The sequence below is a fragment of the Hypanus sabinus genome, chromosome 12 (genome assembly GCF_030144855.1).
Source record: "Hypanus sabinus isolate sHypSab1 chromosome 12, sHypSab1.hap1, whole genome shotgun sequence".
Lineage (NCBI taxonomy): Eukaryota > Metazoa > Chordata > Chondrichthyes > Myliobatiformes > Dasyatidae > Hypanus > Hypanus sabinus.
The window spans coordinates 111085008-111109428 of record NC_082717.1 but is presented as its reverse complement, the minus strand read 5'-3'; the positions used below and the strand labels follow the sequence as shown (position 1 = coordinate 111109428).

At 40.4% G+C, this 24421-nt stretch overlaps 1 protein-coding gene across 7 annotated transcripts in view; it reads right to left on the bottom strand.

Moving 5' to 3' along the window:
• wdr27 (WD repeat domain 27) overlaps positions 1–24421 on the bottom strand; it is a 575048-nt gene that overhangs the window by 522261 nt on the left and 28366 nt on the right. For all 7 annotated transcript variants that reach the window (XM_059986745.1, XM_059986748.1, XM_059986747.1 and 4 more), the window contains exons 9-13: positions 12654–12822; positions 10723–10823; positions 7936–8000; positions 5682–5806; positions 3993–4069 (exon numbers count right to left, since the gene is read on the bottom strand). In XM_059986745.1, coding sequence (XP_059842728.1) covers positions 3993–4069; positions 5682–5806; positions 7936–8000; positions 10723–10823; positions 12654–12822 — 537 coding nt within the window. The remainder of the gene's footprint in view (positions 1–3992; positions 4070–5681; positions 5807–7935; positions 8001–10722; positions 10824–12653; positions 12823–24421) is intronic.

Genomic DNA, 24421 nt, shown 5'->3' with positions numbered 1-24421 from the left:
CAGCTTTTTGAGTACCTTCTCTCTCATAATAGTAACTGCACTCACTTCTCTTCCCTCACACCCTTCGACATCTGGCACAATGCTAGTGTCTTCCACAGTGAAGACTGATGCAAAATATTCATTTAGTTGAATCTCCTTGTCACCCATGATTATTTCCCATGGCCTCATTTTCTAACTGTCCTCTATCTACTCTCAAATCTCTTACTCTTTAACTACTTGAAAAAGCTTTTACCACCACTTTGATATTGTTTGCTAGCTTACTTTTCACGTTTCATCTTTTCCCAATGATTCATTTTAGTTGCTCTCTGTAGATTTTAAAAGTTTCCCATTCCTCTATCTTCCCGCTAATTTTTACCTTGTTGTATGTCCTCTCTTCTGCCTTTACATTAGCTTTGCCTTCTTTTGTCAGCCATGGTTGTACTATTTTGGCATTTGAGTACTTCTTCATTTTTGGAATACATCTATCCTGCATCTTCCTCATTTTCCCAGAAACTCACGCCATTGCTGCTCTGTTGTCACCTTGCCTGCATCTCCTTCCAATTTACTTTGGCCATCTCCTCTCTCATACCACTGTAATTTCCTTTACTCCACCGAAATTCTACTATGTCAGACTTTTGTTTCTCCCTATCAAATTTCAAGTTGAACTCAATCATATTGTGATCACTGCCACCTAAGGGTTCTTTTACTTTCAGCTCCCTAATCACCTCTGGTTCATTACATAACACCCAATCCAGTATAGCTGATCCCCTAGTAGGCTCAACAACAAATTGCTCTAAAAAGCCATCTCGTAGGCATTCAACAAACTCACTCTCTTGAGATCCATTACCAAACTGATTTTTCATTTCAATCTGCATTTTAAAATCTCCCATGACCATCATAACATTGCCCTTCTGACACAACTTTTCTATTTTCTGTTGTAATTTGTGGTCGACATCTCAGCTACTGCGGGGAGGCCTATATATAATTGCCATCTCCTGTGTGTTTGACCATTTTTGCTCTCGCTCATCTGAACTCTCACAAAACCTACGTAGCAGACCTGTAGCAGGTATTGAAGGATTTTCTTGTGAGAGCTTTTGCACGGTCCATATATGATTTGCTTGCTAAACAATTATTTAAAAAGTCAAGTTTTCAAATATCATTCCACTTCTTTCCATTAGCAAATTCTCCATCAACTTTTGCACCACAGCAATGCATGCCGGTAACTCCAGTTTCTGCTTTGTACATGATTATTTCTTGTAGCTGCATGTTGCTGACCATGAACTTGCATTGCAGCAGTTTCTACTATTTCATTAAGCCATTCTGTTTTAAATAAACTAGTGGTTCTTTTGCACTTCACGCCCTTTGCTTCTTTGGAATTTGATATAGTGAATCAATAACTTATTTAATAAAAACAGTCCAAGTAAGCCAGTTCTAAAGTCTGCAGACAAATCACTGACAAATTCAACGTTGTCAACACCATTCACATCAGAAACCGTAAATGGAAATGTGATCATGCACGACTGTGAAACATACTTCTTCTTTGGCTGTCCATCAATTTCAATGTTGACTGTGCTGAGAGTTTAGTCTCTGTAGGCACGTTTATGGGCCACAAGACCAGCATTGGATTGGCACTGTCTCCCACATCGGTTGCATTTGTGATTTGACTGGTCTAGCACCGAATGCCTGCGTTCATGACCTGCTTCATATTTCTTCTGCCTTTTCTCCTTGATAGCTGGGATTGACTTCTAGACAAAGCAGCACCAACTTCTTCTGTCCAAAGCATCTTTCTCCCAGGTGTTGACATTCATGTCAGTGTTCTTCATATGGCGCTTGAGCACATCTTTGTAATGCAGCTTCTGACCACCATCCTTCCTCTTTCCTTCATGTAGCTCGCCATAGAAAACAGCTTTGGGTAAACGATCATCGCTCATTCTTGTGACATGACCAGTCCAATGCAGCTGAGAAGCTGTGATGAGCAATTCTGCGCTGACTGTACCAGCATGCCATGAAGTAGAGGGTGACAACCTTTTGTGTTCAATTTAATTTCCCTTGTGCGCTAGTAGCAAAAGATGTGCGTGCACACACAACTTAGAGGAAACATTGCCAACCAAGCTAGTCCCTATTGATCATGGCTGATTTACTATCGCTATCAACACCATTCTCCTGCCTTCTCCCTGTAACCTTTAATGCCCTGACTAAGCCAGAACCTATTAACTTCCACTTTAAATATACCCAATGACTTGGCCTCCACAGCCATTAACGAATTCCGCAGATTCACCACCCCCTTGCTAAAGAAATTCCTCCTCATCTCTTTTCTAAAGGAATACCCTTCTATTTTGAAGATGTGCCCTCTAGTCCTAGACTCTCGCACTATGTTAGCTTGCATATTAATGTTATATACTGTATTTTTATTAATATTTCCATTACATTTATTCATTTATGTTATGATTATTAATTCTGGGCTGATTGTATCTGGCTTTATTTAAAAATAAATTTAAATATATTTAAAAAATAAAAACTTGGCCTCCAGAGCCATCTGTAGCATTCTTGTAAGGTATGTACAAGACAATATTAATAGTATCAAGAGTATTTACATAAATTACTGTTTTACTCTGCAGCCTCCGTATAGTTTGTGACACGCAATACTTATGCATCTAACATGCAAACTAGCTTGTTGAATTCAATGAGAACTTGGTTTCAACTTGCTACTTCCTCTCTTGTGATTTTTTTTTAAACTTGCATCTGCCAAAGTCAGCAACTTTTAATACCAGCCAAACTATCAGTGCAAACAATGGCAAAAATAGTAATGTCTGAAACATGATGAATGAAAATATGTACAGCTTTTGACAGCGAATACTCAAGGGCCGCCACAAAGGGTCTTAGTTACAGAAAGCTGGCACTCAAAAACCCAGCTACTAAAAAGCTGTTGTAGTTGCCTGTAAAGTCATTAATGCTGCCTCTAGTTCCTGATGTTCAGCTTAACATCTAATAAACTTAAATGCATAGAACATTTCAATAAATTGCTACACCATTACTTTCATAAACTATGAACGTGATCTATCACAATAATCTGCCTTACATTCCACCATATTTTTTGTATTGTTTTTCTGGCTGCTCAAAAGTTGGCAAAGGTATTATTCAATCAGATGTAAATGCTAAAGAGAGCTAACCTGAAAATGAAATTGACCATATTACCTCCAGTTTACTTTTTATTTGTTATAATATTGTTTAAAATTTCAATCTCCAGAATAGATGGACATCCCTTTAGAACTGAGATAAGGAGGAATTTCTTTAGCCAGAGGCTGGTCAATCTGTAATTCATTGCCACAGTCACCTATGGAGGCCAAGTCAGTGGATATATTTAAAGCAGAAGTTGATAGGTTCTTGATTAGTAAAGGTGTCAAAGGTTACAGGGAGAAGGCAGGGAAGGAGGTTGAGACAGATATTAAAGCAGTCATAATCAAATAGCAGAGTAGATCTGATGGGGCAGAAAGCCTAATTCTGCTCCTACTTAAAGTCTAATTATTTCACCAGAAGTATAACATCAAGAAAATATACAAGAAGAAAACTTTATCTCAAATTAAATTTTGCATGTACAGCAAACAAGATATTAAATTATTGAATTCAACTCCAGAGACATTCAGTATACACACTAATCCAAGTACTAAAATTCACCGATACATATAGGAATAAAGCAGGCATGAATCTGGTGGTGAAATGTCCATCCACCTGATATCATGGAATTGAAAGTTGGACAAATTGAGATAATCCTGCCAAGTAAGAGAGGCCGATACAGCACAAAATGAAATGAGTATTAAATACAGCGCAGTATTAACCTCATAGAACAGGTTGTGAACGATCTGAACTACTGATCAACTGAGAAGTGACATAAGATTCAGAATATTTTTCACCTTATGCCTATCAACCATAATGGATTTATTCAGCAGCCACCAATTCAGATTAACCACTGTGCTTCTCTTCACACACTGGGCGTACAGAAACAAAGCACTTACCCATCTTTGATAGAACTGCTGACTTCTCTTTCTGCTTTGCATCACAGTTTAAAAGGGAGGTGGGCAGCAAAGGAGCCCTGTAAAAAGATTCTCGATCAATACAATCATTGATTCTCCACCAATCATGATTCTTGAATCATATCATCATATAATTAAAGATTAAAATAACGATATATTGGACAAAAATAAAAACACAAAATGCTGTCAGAACTCAGCAGGCCAGACAACATCTATGGGAGGAGGTAGTGACGACGTTTCGGGCCAAAACTAATTAAAGTTGTAAAAGAAAATGGAGAAATAAAGCAATAGAGTTAAGAGCTAATTTTAAAATTTGTTAATAAAACAGTTGGATGCAGTATGCATGATAGATAGGGGAATGACAAGAAACAAATTGAAGAGGCTTGATAAGCCTAGTTAATTAGCAATTTAAATGCTAAATTTCTTTTCAGAGGCCCTCCATTGGTCGACATTGGCTATTGATGTTGCGTCCCAGCTGTCTATGTGATACGCAAGCCTGGGCAGTACGATATAGTGAGCAAGCTGTTGCCCATGTAGCACACTCACCTCTCCAGGCAGATGATGAATCCAAGGATTAGCAGAGTCTGATAAAGTTTGGCACCAGCAGTGTCACTGGAGTTGCCAGTCAGCTTTGAAGTCAACTTGGGACTCTGTTAGGGACTTCAGCTCTGGATTGTTCCTCAGGGTTTACCGCCGAAGCCTCCCCATGACTGGATATAGCCACAAGGCAGCAGAGGTTTGAGATCAGAATTTTCCTTCTCCTAGATGGGCCACCAGCCATTGCTGATGAGCCCCATCTGGCTTTAAGGTGCTAGTGATCTGCCTTTGCCCCTTCTCCTGTCAGTAGAAACAGATCCACCAGGCTTAGCAGCCAAGGAAAGCCAGGAGCTGGACTTGGCCATCAGAGGCTATTTTAGATGCACACTATTGGGAGCATTTAATAGGTAGTGGGAGCTTATCCCACTTACCATCCCTGGCTATAACCCAAGGAACCAAATTTCTTTCAGCCCTTTAATATTAGCTATATCCTTCCTGGCTGTTGAAAAATACTGATTTCCCGTCCAAAGTGAGCCTGAAGTATATTACTTCCATCCAACATGAGGATCTTTAGCACTTCCTGCTCAAAGGCTAGGATATTCACCCACCCAATCCAGAATAGACCCTTTCCCTGGCAAGGCAATGCATTTACAGCAAGATCAGGAAAATAAGAGGTAGCTCCAGGCTTTTGGAATGCAACAAACAATGATTCCCTAAATACTTTAGGATGCTGAGAATACAAGCAGTGGTGGGTTTGATGTATGAGGAAAATAATAACTTTCTGAAGTTGGCTAACTGAAGATTTTTAGTATACTGTTGGGCTTGCTGTAAATCATCCAAATGGCAGTAATTTGGGCACATTCCATCTTTTCCAACAAGACGAACTTTGCAGACAGAAAGGTTTTCAAAATTAATGCAAGTGTCTCATTTGGATTGTTTGCTCATGATTTTGAATGCTATGTAAATGTATCATATCCGTACCTTGCTGATGCAATTTTACTTCATGTTTTGTTCTACAGTTAGGTCGTATTTTGGTGTACTTCTCCCATGAAGAAGCATATTGATTAGTGATACATAAATGTTGCAGGCTATATTGACAAGATCTTTTTAAAATATTTAGAAGGGGTATCTTACCTGGCAATGACACAGAGTGCTTCCCCTTGGTTTTTAGACTGCAGACACTTTCTTGCAAGCTCATGTAAATCAATTTCCAGCAGAACAATATGCTTTCCAAACATAGAAGAAAGAAGGCAGAAAATCTGTTGGGAGTAAAACATATTGAATCCCAATAAATTTTCAAAATTAATGCATGTACAAGAATTCTAATAAACAGTTTCTCTTAAAGCAAGTTTTATCTCTTGCAGAAATGTCAGGAATTTTTATCATTAAAATTTTATCAATTCAAAAAAAATGGGGAGAAACAGAAAACAAAATGTTTTTGAAGAGATACTGCCACATCTTGCATTTTGCAGACAACCATGCTTTTACAATCAAAACTGTCTGGTGGACTTATAACCTCACCAGAGATATGCTGCCAAGGGCTCTATCAGCCCCAAGAGGGCGAAACTACTTAATGTAGAGCAAATTATTATTGCACAGGTTTCATAGTGTAAAAAAATTCTAAATCCAGATTTCCCCTCCAGTAAAAAAAGTTGAATGATGGAACAAAGTGAGAAGGGATAATTCAGAGAACATATCTCCTCATTTGTCCCCAACATAATTAAAGCAGAAAATCTATCTTGCTGTTTTCAAAATGAGAAATCAATTTTACCTCTACAAAGAGATTATTTTCAAATACAATGGAACTCCAATAATCTACTGTCCTATCATTTGGCATTTGGTTTACCACAACCTAGCCACCCAGCCCCTTTTCAACATACCAGCCTTGTTTCTAGCATTCATAGAACATAATAACCACAGTATGGATCCTTTGGGTCAAAATGTTGTGCCAATACCTATTCCACGATCAGTCTAATCCTTCATTTTTCTTACATTCATTTGCCTGTCTAACAGTCTCTTAAATGTCCCTAACATTTCAGCCTTTACCATTGCCTTTGGCAGTGCATACCAGCCACTTAATGCTCTCTGGGTAACTAAACTTACTGCTGACATCTTCCCTGAACTTCCCTTCCCTTAATAGGATATCCTCTGCTATAAGCCATTATCACCCTATGAAAAAGTCACTAGCTGGCTATTCTATCTATGTCTCTTACATTTTAGACACCTCTATCAAGTAGTCTCTCATCCTCCTTCACTCCAAGGAGAAAAGCCCTAGCTCAACCTTTCCTTATATACTCACTGGGGCTCCATTCCTACCGTATTACAAATTCACCACAGTCCCATTTCCAAGCTCCTTCTAAGCTCACTACGCTCTTATTTCTCTTGTTTCCGCTATATTCATTTAGTTTTATATCCCATGCTGTCTCTAAACTCCCCTGGTTTACTGAAACATTTATTATACTACAGTAGAACATCTAAAAAGAAAGTTAATTAAAATTAAGTTGGGGTAATAATATGTGCAACATACAATAGTTCAGAGAACTTGCCAGTCCGGCATCAAAGATTTTGAGGTGCCAGATTAGCAAAATATTGCCAACACTATTTTTACAGAACTTTCAAAATTTAGTATTAAGTCAATTAATGCTATTCAACACAGATGTAGTTTCTCTGTACTTAATGACCTGTAGCATCAGCAGTCTAGCTTGAATGTGGAGGCCTTTGAACTACTTTTCACAAGGTTGGAAGAACCAGTTCTATGCAGTTGAAAAAACACTTTAACCTGAAGTGGATCAATGTTGCATCTGTTTTTCAAGCCCTCGTGCTCAAAGGGAAACTTAATCCCATTTTTCCATTCATACTGTTTAACCATCACTGCACCATCAAGTCGGTAGCTCCTATTAAACCTACCTCCCTACTTAATCTGCCAATCAAATCCAAACAACCACCAATTATACTCACCACACATCAATTATCCCATCCCACTGACCCCATCCCTGGATCACTGTAACAAGTTGACCCTTGCCCCAATAATCTCAATGTTGATCAGCTCTGACTTCCCAAACCTTTCCTCACATATTTCAGACCCCTCTGTGCATCCTCCAAGCCTCAAATCATTCAGTTGGAGGATATACAGTTCCAAGATTGAAGAAATCAGATAAGCAACACTCTTTTATTATCATGGGTAGAGATAAAAAAATCATAGAGACAAGTCGGGATCCATTATTCCATTATCCAATATTCAGTTGACGTACACAGATATAATACTTACCTTTAACAGTAATATAGGTTAGGTTCTTTATTAATACATTTTTATTATTCACAAAGCAAATAGAACTTGCTCAACATAAAACTCAAATTGCTCATCTGAGTGCAGCAAGTTTTAAGTTACCTTGTCAGTGCTTCTAATTCCTATTGCATAAGATCCAGCTGTCCGAATGCTTAACCCAAGATGATCTGAAATATATTTTATTTCATTATTCACCTAGACTTGAGCATCTTTAATCATACAAAGTACTGTGAAATGAAACCAAAATATTTAACATGTTACTTAATTAAGACTGGTTTGGTTAATCCTTACGAAATTAACATAGAATCACAAAAACTGATGCAGCAAGGTGGTGATGTGGCCAGCTATTCTGGCAAATCCATTACTTATGGTGACAAAATTGAGAGAAGAGTCCCTCAGACCAGTCAAAAAAAATGATGTAAGAGTCACATAGACATTTGCCCAGTTTCCCAGTCTATATATGGATATGGTATGACGCATTTACAAGACAGACCGAGCAGATAGTATTGAAGAGGGAAGAGTGAGGATTGATTCGGAGCAGGATTTTACATACAGAATGAGAGGCCCTGTAAGTCACCATTATTGATTGCTGATCTTACAAAGTTTCACGGCAAAACGTCGAGTTTGATGGCCATCCCTCAAACGATAAATCATTTCTTCTCTATGATGTACATCAGTTAACACGTACCGAAGACAGAAAGGGACATGGGATCTATTCAAGGTAAAGTGACTATTACATCCGTAACCAAGAATAGCCTAGTAGTCCCAAGTACAAAAGCTTGGGCACAAGCTGGATAATGAGATTACCAACACAGCCGGGGCTTTGGATGAGGAATCACTTCTCATTAATCTACACAACAGGCACATTAGCTTATAATCAACACCCATACTTTAGGTTTGAATAGATCACTAGAGCAGAACTAGGCAATCAGGCCAACGAAATGTACTCCACCAATCCCTCTCAAACCTATTTCTCCTGAAGCGTTTGACACCCTTACTAATCAAGAACCTATTAGCCACTGCTTTAAATAGATATAACAACCTGGCCTCCACAATCACCTGTGGAAATGAATTCCACAGATTCGCCACCCTCTAGCTAAAGAAATTCATTCCCATTTCCGTTCTAAAGGGACATTTTCCTATTTTGAGGCTGTGCTCTCTGGTCCTAGACTCCCTCAATTTAGGAAAATACTCTCCACATCCACTCTACCTAGGTGTTTAAATTTAATGAGATTCCCCCCCCCCCCAACACCACTTTTCTAAAATCCAGTGAGTACAGACCCAGAGCCATCAAACACTCCACATACATTAATCCTTTCATTCCCAGGATTATTCTCAAATCTCCTCTGGACTCTCTGCAATGCTAGCACATACATTCTTAGATAAGGGGGCCATTTTCAACCTCTCATTGCTACGGGCAGAAGTTCCCACTTGCTTCAAAAAGACAACTATACCAGTGCCAAAGAAGAATAATGTGGGCTGCCTTAATAGACTATTGCCCAGTAGCGTTCACATCAACAGTGATGAAATGCTTTGACAGGTTGGTTATGACTAGACTGAACTCCTGCCTCAGCAAGGACCTGGACCCATTGCAATTTGCCTATCACCACAATAAGTCAACGGCAGACGCAATCTCAATAGCTACCACACGGTTTTAGACCACCTAGACCAGTAGTCCCCAACCACCAGGCAGTATGAAACGATATGAGTCAGTTGCCTCGCGACCCAGTAGCACATGCTTTGCAGCCTGGTTGGGGACCACTGACCTAGACAACACAAACGCCTACATCAGGATGCTGTTCATCGACTATAGCTCAGCATTTAATACCATCATTCCCACAATCCTGATTGAGAAGTTGCAGAACCTGGGACTCTGTATACCCCTCTGCAATTGGATCCCTGATTTCCTAATTGGAAGACCACAGTCTGTGCGGATTGGTGATAACATATCCTCCTCGCTGACGATCAATATCAGCGCAACTCAGCGGTGTGTGCTTAGCCCACTGCTCTAATCTCTGTATGGCTACGCATAGCTCAAATACCATTTACAAATTTGCTGACGATACAACCATTGTTGTTAGAATCTCAAGTGGTGACGAGAGGGCATACTGGAGTGAGATATGCCAATTAGTGGAGTGGTTTCGCAGCAATAACCTTGCACTCAACGTCAGTAAGACGAAAGAACTGATTGTGGACCTCAGGAAGGGTAAGATGAAGAAACATGTACCAATCCTCATAGAGGGATCAAGAGTGGACAGAGTGAGCTGATTCAAGTTCCTTGGTGTCAAGATCTCTGAGGATCTAACCTGGTCCCAACATATTGATGTAGTCATAAAGAAGGCAAGACAGCAGCTATAGGAGTTTGAAGAGATTTGGCTTGTCAACAAATACACTCAAAAACTTCTATAGTTGTACCATGGAGAGCATTCTGACAGGCTGCATCACTGTCTGGTATGGAGGGGCAGCTACTGTACAGGACTGAAAGAAGCTGCAGAAGGTTATAAATCTAATCAGCTCCATCTTGGGCACTAGCCTACAAAGTACCCAGGACATCTTCAGGGAGCAGTGTCTCAGAAAGGCAGTGTCCATTATTAAGGACCTCCAGCACCCAGGGCATGCCTTTTTCTCACTGTTACCATCATGTAGGAGATACAGAAGCCTGAAAGCACACACTCAGCGATTCAGGAACAGCTTCTTCAATGCTACCCCGCCACCCCCCAGCTCTCTTTGTATCATCTGCAAAGCTGGCCACAAAGCTATCGAGCTTCTTTAGTTAGTGAATGACATAAGTAAGCCACAAAGCTATCCACAAAGTTGGCCACAAAGCCATCTGCAAAGCTGTCAAGCTGCTTAGTTAGTAAATGGCATAAGTAAGCTGCACTAAATTACCTTCCAATTGTACAGCAGCATCAAATTCTCCGGTAGCAAGATTAATATTGAATATCCCTTGTATCGTCCCTACCCACAGGCTGCTGGAATTTCCTGGAACACTGAAACAAAATTAAACTATTAATAGAAACAATCCAAAAATCTTTAAGGTGAAAAACAACTAAAACAAATCATGATAGAGCTACAGAGAAGGTTATACTCTGTCTTTGAGGGATCTACACAACTAGTCCTATTTCACTGAGGCTGTGGTGATATTAATTTAGGGTGGCACAATTAGAAGAGCCTCTGCTTCAACTCCAACCCGAGGTGCTATATGTGTGTGCAATTTGTGTATACTCCTTGTTCATCTCACCTAGGTTAACTGTAAACTGCACATCTTATAGTTTGGAAGAGAGTGATAAAATCTGAGGGCAATATGGGGAGAGTAAAATAGGTTTAGTATAAATGTGTCTTTGACAATTGACATAGTTTTCAGTAGGTCAAAGGTCCTGCTTGTATACTGTAAGCCTTGATAACAAATCAGGCTAATGGGATGGCACAGTAGCACAGAAGTTAGCACAGCATTTTACAGGACTGGTTGTAAAGCAGGGTTTTATTCCTGCTGCTGTCTGTAAAGAGTTTGTATGTTCTTCACATGACTGCCCAAGTTTCCTCCAGGTTCTCCAGTTTCCTCCCACACCTCAAAGATGTATGGTTAGGGTGAGTGAGTTGTGAGCATGCTATTCTGGAAGCATGGCTACACAAGCAGGCTGCCCACTACAATCTTCGCTGATTTGATTTGATGCAAATAATGCATTTCACTGTAGGTTCTGATGAACTTTTAATATGTATGGATTACTTATCTGGGATTTTACTCTTCATCCTCTACATTGCTGAAGATAGTCAACATCTCAAACAACTTCTATACAATGAACATTTATTTTCACTGCCTCAGACAATAGTTTTACATTACCACAAGAATGAACTGACGGAGGAAATCTGAAATTATATAGAAAATGCTGAAAATATTGAGCACGTCAGACAACATCGGTGAAGGGAAAAATGAACTGCCATGCTGAGACGCATTTCTACGCACGTGTCTGGCACATGACACACCATCTTACCTTCTCCCTTGCCAGTGAATCCAAGGACTCTACCAAGATTGACTGTACTCCTGTGCAATTCCTCTTGGTCTGTCAATAGCAATATGGGTGGCTCACCAAGGCAACTTTCTCACTCAAATCAGCATTCAGTTTGTAATTTAAAATGAGTAATAATTATTATATAACTCAAATCATTCTCAATATGAATTACAATGACTTAGTAAGGTATTGAGTTCAAGAGCCACAAAGTAATTTCGCAATTCTATAAAACTTTGGATACACCACACTAGAGTATTGTGTTCAGTCTGCCATTATAGGAAGAATATGGAAGCTTTAGAGAATGTGCAAAGGAGATTTACCAGGATACAGCCTGAATTAGAGAGGTTGTCTTATAAGGATAGACTGAGCAAGGTAGGGCTTTTCTCTTTGGACTGAAGGAGGATAAGGGGTGACTTAATAGAGATGTACAAGGTGATAAGAGGCACAGATCGAGTGAATAGCCAGAGACATTTTCCCAGAGCAGAAATAGCAAATACAAGGGGTCATAATTTTAAGGTGATTAGAGGAAAGCATGGGGGGAGGGGGGGAGGGAATGTTAGAGGTAGTTTTTTTTAAAACAGCGTAGTAGGTGCATGAAATGTGCTGCTAGGTATTTCACCACCTACCACTCTATAAAATGTTGCAGATACATCAGGGGCATTTAGGAAACACTTAGATAGGCACAGGGATGAAAGAAAAACTGAAGCCAATGAGGGAGGGAAGTGTTAGATTGATCTTAGAGTCGATACGATATCGTGAGACAAAGGGCCTGTACTGAGCTATACTGTTCTACGCTCTATAAATGCATACCTTGAATCCTTTTTCAACAAGCTACTTAATAAATATTCACAGTGAATCATTCTGAGGACTGGAAATTCCATACATGCATACGATCCACTTTCCAAATCATTGTCATTGATACTGACAGAAGAGTAATGCAGAGCCCCACAATTACTCAAACTGCTTGTACACTCAACATCTGTAAATAAAAAAATAACAGCATCAGGAAAGACTAAAAATTAAATCATAGAAAACAAAACAATAATGCTAAAATAGTGGTATTACAACAATGGTGTCATAAACAAAACCTGCTTCTCTTTGAAATTAGACTGCAATGCGCTTCCAGTTCATCTTCAGTTTCACACATACAATGAATCTGAATTTTATTATGAAAGAGCATATTGAATAAATGACCATATCGGCATTCTCCTCAGGTTCGTGAAAGCACTCTTCAGTAAATTCAATTCATTCTGCGCTCCATCAACAAAAGACTAGTTGCATTGGATTCTTCAAAGAATGTGGGAGTTGACAAATCCTGACACAAGATATAACTTGTACTTCAGAAATGACCATGGCTCCAAGCTGCTTCATGATAGTGACAAAATTGGCATCTCACCAGCATGATGAGAAATTGCACTTTGAAGGCCTGTTTACAGCAGATAGGACAAATCTAATCCGATCAGGTTAGATTTCTGCCCCACGACTCGTGACATTTCTCAGCAAAGCTATTTTCAGAGCTTTCAAGCCACACTTATGCCAATAACCTTCTCATTATTTGAGCTTTGCCAGAAATAATTGGCTCCAGACATCACCACAGACTTGATCCAAACACAGACCAAAGTGCTAGATTTCAGAAATCACCTCATAGTCACTTCAATAATAACATCACTTATTACGATACTGAACTGATTCCACAACCAATGGACTCACTCTCAAGGACTCTATAACTCATGCTGTCAGTATTATTTATTTACATATTTTTTATTATTTATGTTTTGCATTTGCACTATTTGTCTTCTTTTGCACATTGGTTGTTTGTCAGTCTTTGTGTGTCATTTTTCATTATATTTCATTGTTATCTAGTGTGAATGCCTGCAAGTCAATGAATCTCAGGGGAGTAAATGATGACATGTATGTACTTTGAACTTTGACATCAGCATTGGACAGAGTCAGGCATTAAGGAGTCTAGATAAAACTGAAGTCAATAGGAATCAAAGAAAAATCTCACCACTGGTTGAAGTCGCACAGATACTATGGGATCTTACTGCAGTAACTATTCTGGACGATTGCCAATTCTGAGTGCTTAGCTCAAAGCTTTACAACACTAGATGTAAGATAAAAGTTTAATTCTCACCACTGTCTGAAAAGAGTTTGCACTCCCCATCACCACGTGGGTTATCACCAGGTGCTCTGGCTTCCTCCCAAATTCCAAAGACACATGTGTTAGCGAGTTGTAGGTAAGCCATGTTGGCACCAGAAATGTGGAGACACAGAGGTAATTTACAAAACAATCCTCACTAATTTGATGTGATGCAAAACAGTACTTTTTACTGTATGTTTCAATGTATATCTGACAAATAAGGCAAATCTTACATCTTAGTTTAGATGTTGGATATTCACTGTTGATTTCACAATGCTGTTACAATCACAGCTCTACAGATGATACTACAAAGAGTGCAGTAGACAACATTCATGCATGGGATCATCAGTGGTGATTTAGGTACACTCAGTGGCCATTTTATTAGGTACAATAGATAAATGAAAATATCTAATCAGTCTATCGTGTGACAGAAACTCAATACAGAAAAGCGTGCAGACATGGGTCAATAAGTTCTGTTCTTGCTCAGACCAAGCATCAGAATCGGGAAGAATGTAATCTACATGATGTTGACTGTGGAATGATTGTTGGGGCCAGACAGGGTGGTTTGAGTATCTCAGAAACTGCTGATCTTGGATTTTCATGCACTACAGCCTCTACCACCAACAGATAATGGTGCAAAAAACAAAAAAAAAAATCTAGTGAGTGGCTGTTCTGGTGGTGAAAATACCTTCTTAATGAGAGAGGTCGGATGAGAACGGTCAAACTGGATCAAGCCGACAGGAAGGTGACAAAAACTCAAATAACCACACATTACAACAGTGGTGTGCAGAAGAGCATCTCTGAATGCAAAACATGTCCAACTTTGAAGATTATGGGCTTTAGCAGTAGTACACCACACCAGGATTCACTCCTGTGGCCATGAGTATATATGCCTCATATGGACCGGCAGTTACCAAGTCCAACAAAAGAGGAGTGACTCACAACAAGCAGATCTGTTTCAAAGTTTCAGGTAAATCTATTATCACAGCAAATATATTTCACCATACACAACCTAGAGGTTCTTTTTCTTCTGGGCATTCACAGCAAATACAAGAAACACAATAGAATCAATCAGAGAACACATCCAACAGAGTAGACAACAACCAAGTGCAAAAAGAAATAACAATGCAAATACAAAAAAAAGAAATAATAATAAACAAGCAATACATATCAAGAACATGAGATGAGGAGTCCTTGAAAGTGAAGACAGTTCAGTCAGAACAGTCCAGAGATGGTGCAAGTAAAGTTACTCCTCTGGTTCAAGAGCCTGATGGTTGAAGGGTGAACCTGGTGGTATCGGCCCTGAGGTTCCGAACCTTCTTGCTGATGGTAACAGCAAGAAGAGAACATAGCCCAGATGATCTGTCCTTGATGATTGATGCTGCTTTCTGAAGCAGTGCTCCATGTAGACAGTACACTCTCCACCACACAATGATAGAAGTCTGTCAAAGTTTTAGAATATTCACCAATTTCTAAGTAGAGACACTGCTGTGCTTTCTTCACAATGGCACGTATGTGCTGGACCCAGGACAGATCCTTTGAAGTGATAACACCAAGGAATTTAAAGTTGCTGACCCTCTCCACCTGTGATCCTCCAATGAGGACTGGTTCATAGACCTCTGGTTTCCTCCTTCTGAAGTCAATAATCATCTCAGCCAGATTTTCAATCTCCCTCCGATATGCTGATTCATCACCACTTTTGATTTGGCCCACAATAGCGGTGTTATAGGCAAACTTAAATATGGCATTGGAGCTGTGTTTAGCCTCACAGTCATAAGTATGAATTGAGTAATGCAGGGGGTTGAGTACACAGTCTTGTGGTACACCTGGGCTGAGGAAGATTGTGGTTCTGACATTGCTGCCAACAGTGACTTAACAATTATGGCGTGATCCCTTGCTTTGCATATCTTCCCCAAATCTATTCACCTTTCTCCTGACTGAATTTGTTTTGGCCCAAATATGCCCAGTTCACCAGCTCATTGATGTCTTCTCCCTGCCTTACTTATCAAAGCCTACTTTGGAATCATCAGCAAACTTCTTAATGGTTCACTATTGTGACTTGGTTTTATTCAATGGTAGATGGGGCTCATCAGCCATGGCTGGCAGCTCATCTCGGAGAAGAAAAACTTTGATCACAAACATCCGCTTTTTGCGGCTATACCCACTCATGGGGAAGGCTTCGGGAGTCAAACCTGAGGAAAAAATCTGGAGCTGGAGTCCCTAAGACAGTCCTACATTGAGATCAATGCTGACTGGCAACTCTCGTGACACTGCTGGTAACAAACTGTATCAGTCTCTGTCTTTCCTTTGGGTTCATCAGATCCGTGGAGAGGGAGAGCTTGCTACACAGGCAGCAGCTTGTTCTTTATATTATACTGCCAGGTTTGCGTATCTAGATAGCTAGGACGCAATATCCATGGTCAACTCTGACCAACAGAGGCCTTCACCTCAGTTTATTCAATGGCATGGAAATTCATTAAAAAGCATCAGATTTCACTTTCTGCACACATCAGTGAAGCTATCTCTTTACATAATACTATCCTCACATTTACTTTTTCACATTGTCAAACAGCTTTCTCCACAGTGAATTTAACTTACTACTAGTCTGCCAACTCCCATCTAATACTCACTTCCTCTTGTAGCCTGTGCTGTTCAAGTGTGGAACCCATCAAAGTGAAAGTTAGCTAGTGTACATAGGACGCGAACAATTCTGCTGCTATCTGCAAGCAATTTGTAGCCTCCCCATGACAACTCAGGTGTCCTCCTAGTTCTTCATAACACCATAAGAAATAAGAGCAGAATTAGACCATTAGGCCCAATGAGTCTGTCATTCCATCATGGCTGATTTATTATCCTTCTCAATCCCATCTTCCTGCCTCTCCTCATAACCTTTGACACTTTGACTAATTAGGAACCTATCAATCTCCTAATTAACATACTCAACAACTTGGCATGCACAGCTGTCTGTGGCAATGAATTTCATAAATTTACTACCCTTTGGCTAAAGAAATTCCTCCTCATCTCTGTTCTAAATAAATGCCCCTCTACTCTGAGGTTGTGCACTCTAGTCGTAGATTCACCAACTATTTGAAGCATCCTCTCCATATCCACTCTACCTAGGCCTTTCAATTTTCAATTGGTTTCAGTGAGATTGCTCTCATTCTTCTAAATTCCATCAAGTATGGGCCTACAGCTATCAAATGCTCCTCAAATGTCAACCCCTCCATTCCTGGAATCGATCTCATGAAACTCCTCTGGACCCTCTTCAATGCCAGCACACCTTTTCTAAGATAGAGGGCTCAAAACTGCTCACAATGCTCCATGTGCAGTCTGACCAATGCCTGCCTTATAAAGCTTCAGCATGACATCCTTCCTCTTACAGTATATTATAGTCCTCTCAAAATAAATACATTTGCCTTTCTTACTACTGACTCAACCTACAAGTTAACTTCAGGAATCCTGCACAAGGACTTCCAAATCACTTCGCAACTCTTATTTTTTTTTAAACTTTCTCCCCATTTAGAAAATAGTCAACTCTTTCATTTCTTCTATGAAAGTGTAGGACCATACACTTCCTGACACTATATTGTATCTACCACTACTTTGCCCATTCTCCTAATCTGTCTAAGTGTTCTGCAGATTCCCTGCTTCCTCAACACTACCTGCACCTCCACCCTACCTTTGTATCATCTATAAACTTGGTCACAAAGCCATCAATTTTGTCATCCAAATCATGAAAAGCAGTCCCAACCTGCAAAACACCAGTAGTCACCGGCAGGCACCAAAAAAGGCCTCCTTTATTCCCACTCCTTGCATCCTGCTAGTCAGCCAATCTCCTACCATACCAGTATCGATTCTTATCTTGTTAAGCAGCCTCATATGCAGTTTTTATGTTGGTTTACGTAATCTAGTGTAGCCTTGTGCTGTCTCACATAGTCTAGTGTAGTTTTGTGTTGCTTCATGTAGCACCAGAGTCCTGGAGGAATGTTATTCTGTTTTTACTGTGTACCGTACCAGCAGTTTATGGTCGAAATGACAATAAACTTCACTTGACTTGATATGCAGCATCTTGTCAAAGGCATTCCAAAAATTCAAGTAAACAACACCCAATAATCACACAACACACACAAAATGCTGGTGGAAGTTATACCAGGCAGCATCTATAAGGAGAAGCAACATCCAATAATTCTCCTTTGTCAATCCTACCAATTATTTCATCAAGGAATCCCAACCAATTCATCTGGCAAGATTTCCCCTTAACAAAACCATGCTGACTTTGGCCTATTTTAACCTGGGCCTCCAAGTAACCCAAAACCTCATCATTAATAAAGGACTCCACTATCTTTCCAACCATTCAAGTCAGGTTAACTGACCTATGATTTCCTTTCTTCTGCCACACTCCATTCTTAAAGAGTAAAGAATAATTTGCAAGATAGATCGATGAACCACACCAACATACTACAAGCTGCTTACAAAACTTCTAAATATAATACCTCTTGTGAATTACTCTCATTCCTATCTACAGTTTGTAATTGCCCTGCAAGCTACATCATTTTTAACCGTCTTAATGAACTAGCAATTTCACAATTTTCTGAAGGACTTGACAGGCTTAACTCTCAAGCATGTAGGTACGGCACCTTTAAGCGGACAAAGGTACATTGCCATGGCTGAAAGAGAGGTAAGAGGGAAGGACTCCAAGCCAGGCTGAGGTGCAGAAGAATTAAACTCCCTCTGCTCTGCATCATGTTAGCAAATGTACAGTCGCTGGAGAACAAGACTGAGGATTGAAATTAAAGATGTACAGTCGTTGGAGATCAAAAAAAATATTTTTAATACTTTATTTTTTCCTATTATTATTGATATATTGCTTAGCTTTGTTTATCAGTTATTTGCTAATTTAATTCTTCATTGTACATAATGATATATTGGCTTGATCACCTTAATGTATTTTTTTGTTGATCTTCAATAATAATCAATAAAAAAGATTTTAAAAATGAAAATAAAGATTACTGTATCAGAGGGAAATGAGGACTTTCTGTGTTCTATGTTTCACAAAGACATGGCTCACTCTGCACACATTGGAAAGACCTGAAAGCTTCTCGATACACAGGATGGACTGAACTTCTACTTCAGAGAAGACAAAATTTTGTGCTTCTTGATAAACTCTTTGTGGTGCATGGATGTGGAGGTTTTGTCATTCTCATGTTCCCTGACCTGGAACATTTCACAATCAAGTGCCAACCATTCTACTTACCAAGAGAGTTTTTCATGATCCTGACATAGTTTACATACCACCAAAACCTGATGTTAATAAGGCACTTGAGATTTTGAACACTGCAACCACCAAGAAAAAGCCCAGCCTGACATATTTCAAATCATAGTCGGGAACTTGAATCAGGCCTGATAGAAGAAATCAATTATAAGCTGTCCAATTATTATCAGCATATAACCTGCAGCACCAAGGGTCCCAACACACCAGAGCATGCTGTACTAAGCTAAGGAATACCAAACTGTTCCATACCCAGACCGAATTTCTGTAAGTCCAGTCCCTTGGTTGTCCTTCTCCAACCTGCATACAGGCAGAAGCTAAAGACCAAGGCTCTAGAGTTGAGAACAACAAATAGAAGGTCACAGGGGGCAGAGGGACGGTTACAAGATTGCTTCAAGTCAGTGGACTGGGCCGTGTTCAAGGACTCGGTGAATCTGAATGAATATCAGAGTTGTCATGAACTGTATCAAAAACAGTCACAGACGATTGTGTCTCCACAAATCATACAGTGAATTCCCCAACCAGAAACCCTGGATGAACCAAGAGGTCCACAATCTGCTGAGGGCCAGATCAGAGGCGTTCATATCTGGAGACCAAGTAAGATACAAGATGTCCAGGTATGATATCTGGAAAGCTATCTCACATGCGGAGTGGCAATTCCGGACAAAACATGAAATCTCTGGAGGGTGCTCGACAGCTGTGATGGGGCTTGAATGCTATTACCTCTTACAAGGGGAAACCAAGTGACATCGGTGATAAAAAGGGTTCGCTCTCAGATGAACTCTACACTCACTTGGACTGTCGAAACATGAAGGAACCTTCACAAATTTACACAGCCCCCAATGACCTTCTGACTTCAGTTTGAAGCTGACATGAGCGCATCTTTCAGGAGGATGAAATCATGGAAACCATCCAGCCCAGATGGAGTACCTGGACAACTACTGAAGTCATGTGTTCACCAATACCTTCAACCGTCTGATGTTCAGTCAGGCTTGAATTATACCAGAGCTCAAGAAGAAGGTAGCAACCTGCCTCAATGACTATCATCCTATAGTACTTCCATCCACTGTGATGAAGTGTTTTGAGAGTTTGGTGATGAAACATATCATCTCCAGCCTGAGAAGATATATGGATCCACTCCAATTTGCCTGGTATGCAAAAGGTCCACAACAGATGCATTTCATTGGATCTTCACTCAACCCCAGAACTTCACGACAGTAAAGATGCGATACATCAGAATGCTCTTTATCAACTACAGCTCAGCATTCAATACAATCATCACCTCAGTATTAATCAATAAGCTTCAAGACCTTGGCCTCAATGCCTCCTTGTGCAACTGGATTCTCAATTTCCTCACTTGCAGACTCCAGTCAATTCAGATTGGCAACAACACCACAAGGCAATGTGCTAAACCTCCTGCTCTACTCACATAATTAATGACTGCGAGGCTAAGCACAGCTCCAATGTCATATGACAGTTTGCTGTCGATACCATTGTCATTGGCCAATTCAAAGGTGGTGACAAATCTGCATAAAGGAGGATGACTGATAATATGGCTGAGTTGTCACACAACCTCTCACTCAATGTCAGCAAGACCAAAGAATTTTGATTTCAGGAGGAGCAAACTGGAGATTCATGAACCAGTTCTCATCAGGGGTTCAGAGGTGGAGAGGGTGAGCCACTTTAAACTCCTCGGTGTTATCATTACAAAGGGTCTGTCCTGGGCTCAACATGCAAATACATTCATGAAGAAAGCACAGCATCTTCTCTACTTCCTCAGGAGTTTGTGAAGATTCAGCATGATATCTAAAACTTTGACAAACTTCTACAGCAAAACACAAACAAAATGCTGGAGGAACTCAGCAGGTCAAGCCATCTATGGAAAACAGTAGTCAACATTTCGGGCCAAGACCCCTCAGCAGGAACCTCCAACCCTCCAGCATTTTCCGTATGTAACTTGGATTTCCAGCAACTGCAAATTTTCTCGTTTGTGACAAACTTCCATAGATGTGTGATGGACTGAGTGCATCACAGGCTGCTATGGAAAATCCAACGTCCAATATTGGAAAGCCTTATAAACAGTAGTGGATATTGCCCAGTTCATCATGGGTAAGGCCTCCCCCCCCAGAGTGAGCACGTGTACCTACATGGAGCGCAGTTGCAGGAAAGCAGCATCTATCGTTAAGTACACCACCGTGCAGACTATGCTTTCTTCTTGCTGCTGCCATGAGGGAAAAGGTACAGGAGCTTCAGGACACATACCACCAAGCTGAGGAAGAATTATTACCTCTCAACGATTAGGTTTTTGAACTCGAGGGGATTGCTTCACTGCTGCTTTGCCTCACTTCATTGGACTTTGCGTCCATCTCCCGAGTAAATACAGAAGCAAAATAATCCATTTAAGATCTCCCCCATCTCTTTTGGCTCCACTCATCGATTTAACCATTCTGATCTTCTGATTTTGTCCCTTGCAATTCCTTTGCTTTTAACATGTCTGTAGAATCCCTTAAATTCTCCTTCACCATGTCAACTGAGGCAACCTCATGCCTTCTTTCAACCATCCTCACTTCATTCTTGTGTCCTCTTGCATTTCTTATACTCCATAAGTACCTCAATTTGTTCCTATCTACTATACTCCTTATTTTTTTTCTAAACCAGGGCCTCAATATCTCTTGAAAACCAAGGTTCCCTAAACCTGTTATCTTTACCTATTATTCTGACAGGCACATACAATCTTTGTACTCCCAGAATTTCATTGTTAAAGGCCTCCGACTTACAAAGTACACCTTTGACAGAAAACAGCCTGTCCCAATCCACACATGCTAGATCCTTTCTGATACCATCAAAATTAGCCTTTCTCCAATTTAGAATCTCAACCTGCAGACCAGATTTCTTTTTTCCATATTTGTTTTGAAACTAATGGGATTATGATCACCAGATGCAAAGTGTTCCCCTACACAAACTTCTGTCACCTGCCAACACACACAGGCCAGGCAGCATGTATAAGGAGAAGCACTATTGACGTTTCGGGCCGAGACCCTTCATCAGGACTAACTGAAAAGGAAGATAGTAAGAGATTTGAAAATAGTGGGGAGAGGGGGAAGAGCGAAAAATTCTGTCACCTGCCCTGTCTCATTCCCTAATACCAGATCAAGTATCGAACACTCTCTTATTGAGACTTCTATATACTGATTAAGGAAACTTCTCTGAACACATTTGACAAACTCTATCCCATCTAGTCTTTTTACAGTATGGAAGTCTCAGTCAATATGCCAAAAGTTAAAATTACCTACTGTAACAACCTTATGTTTCTTGCAACAGTCTGTAATCTCTCTACAGATCTGTTCCTTTAAATCTCGTGGACTATTGGGAGGTCTGTAATACAGCCCCATTAACAGTCAGACCTTTCTTATACCTCAGTTTCATCCATAAAGCCTCATTAGATGGGTTCTCCATTCTGCCCTAACTGAGCACGGGCCTGACTGGTAACACCACCCTTCCCTCTTTAATCCTTCTCACTCTGTTGAATACCAGAATATTGAACTGCTAGTCCTACCTTTCCAGCAACCAAGTCTCACTAATGGCTACAATATCATAAATTAATGTGTTGATTAATACTCTGAGCTCATCTGCTTTTCCTGCAATACTTCCTGCATTGAACTATACGCAGCTCAGAATATTAAGCATGTCATGCTCAACCTTTTGATTTCTGACTTTGTCTGAGGTCTGAACAACACCTCTCTCTATAACCTCTCCACTATCTGTTCAGGCACTCTAGTTCCCATCTCCTTCTATTTTAACCCCTCCATAAAGCACTAGCAAATCTTCTCACTAAGATATTACTCTCCCTCCAGTTCAGGTGCAAACCGTCTCTTCTGCGCAGGTCACACCTTTGCCTGGAAAAGAGCCCAATGATCCAAAAATCTGATGCTCTCCCTCCTACACCAACTCAGTGTCCCCTCATTACCACCTCCAGCATCATTTCCTAGCCGTCCAATATTTACTCTTGCCTCTCTCTTACTCTTAATACATCTGGAAAAAAAAGTTTTGTATTCTCTTCTATATTATTGGCTAGCTTATTTTCATATTTCATCTTTTTTGCTCCTTATGGCACTTTAGCAGTCTTCTGTTTGCTTTTAAAAGTTTCCGAATCCTCTAATTGTTGCTATATTATATGCCTTGTCTTTTCCTTTTATGTTGACTTTGATCCCTTGTCAGCCACAGTTGCCTCATTCTCCCATTAGAATACTTCATCTTTGGGATGGATCTATCCTGTGTCTTCCAAATTGCCCTCAGAAACTAAAGCATTGCTGTTCTGCTAGCGTCCCTTCCAATTAACTTTGGCCAGCTCCTCTCTCATGCTTCTGTAATTCCCTTTACTCCACTGAAATAATGATACATCTGACTATCTTCTCCCTCTCAAATTGCAGGGTGAATTCTATCATATTATGATCACTGTCTCCTATGGGTTCCTTTACCTTAAGCTCCCTAATCAAATGTGGTTCATTATACAATACCCAATCCAGAATTACTTTTGCTGGAGAAGGGAAAGAATCATGGGACAGGAGGCCTCGGGAGAAAGAAAGGGGGAGGGGGGAGCACCAGAGGGAGATGGAGAACAGGCAGAAGAGGGAGAGGCAGAGGGGCCCCTCCTCCCCTTTTTACCCCATCCCTGACATTTAGTTGTTTGTTTTTTTTCTCTCTTTCTGCCCATCACTGTGCCTGTTCTCCATCTCCCTCTGGTGTTCCCGCCTCCCCCTTTCTTTCTCCTGAGGCCTCCCGTCCCATGATCCTTTCCCTTCTCCAGCTCTGTATCACTTTCGCCAGTCACCTTTCCAGCTCTTAGCTTCATCCCACCCCCTCCGGTCTTCTCCTATCATTTTGCATTTCCCCCTCCCCCCATTACTTTCAAATCACTTAGTATCTCTCCTTTCAGTTAGACTTGACGAAAGGTCTCGGCCTGAAACGTCGACTGTGCTTCTCCTTATAGATGCTGCCTGGCCTGCTGTGTTCCACCAGCATTTTGTGTGTGTTGTTTGAATTTCCAGCATCTGCAGATTTCCTCGTGTTTGCCCAGAATTACCTTTCCTCTAATGGGCTCAACTACAAGCTGCTCGAGAAAGACACCTCATAGGCATGTACCTATCCAAAAGTCTCTTAAAAGACCCT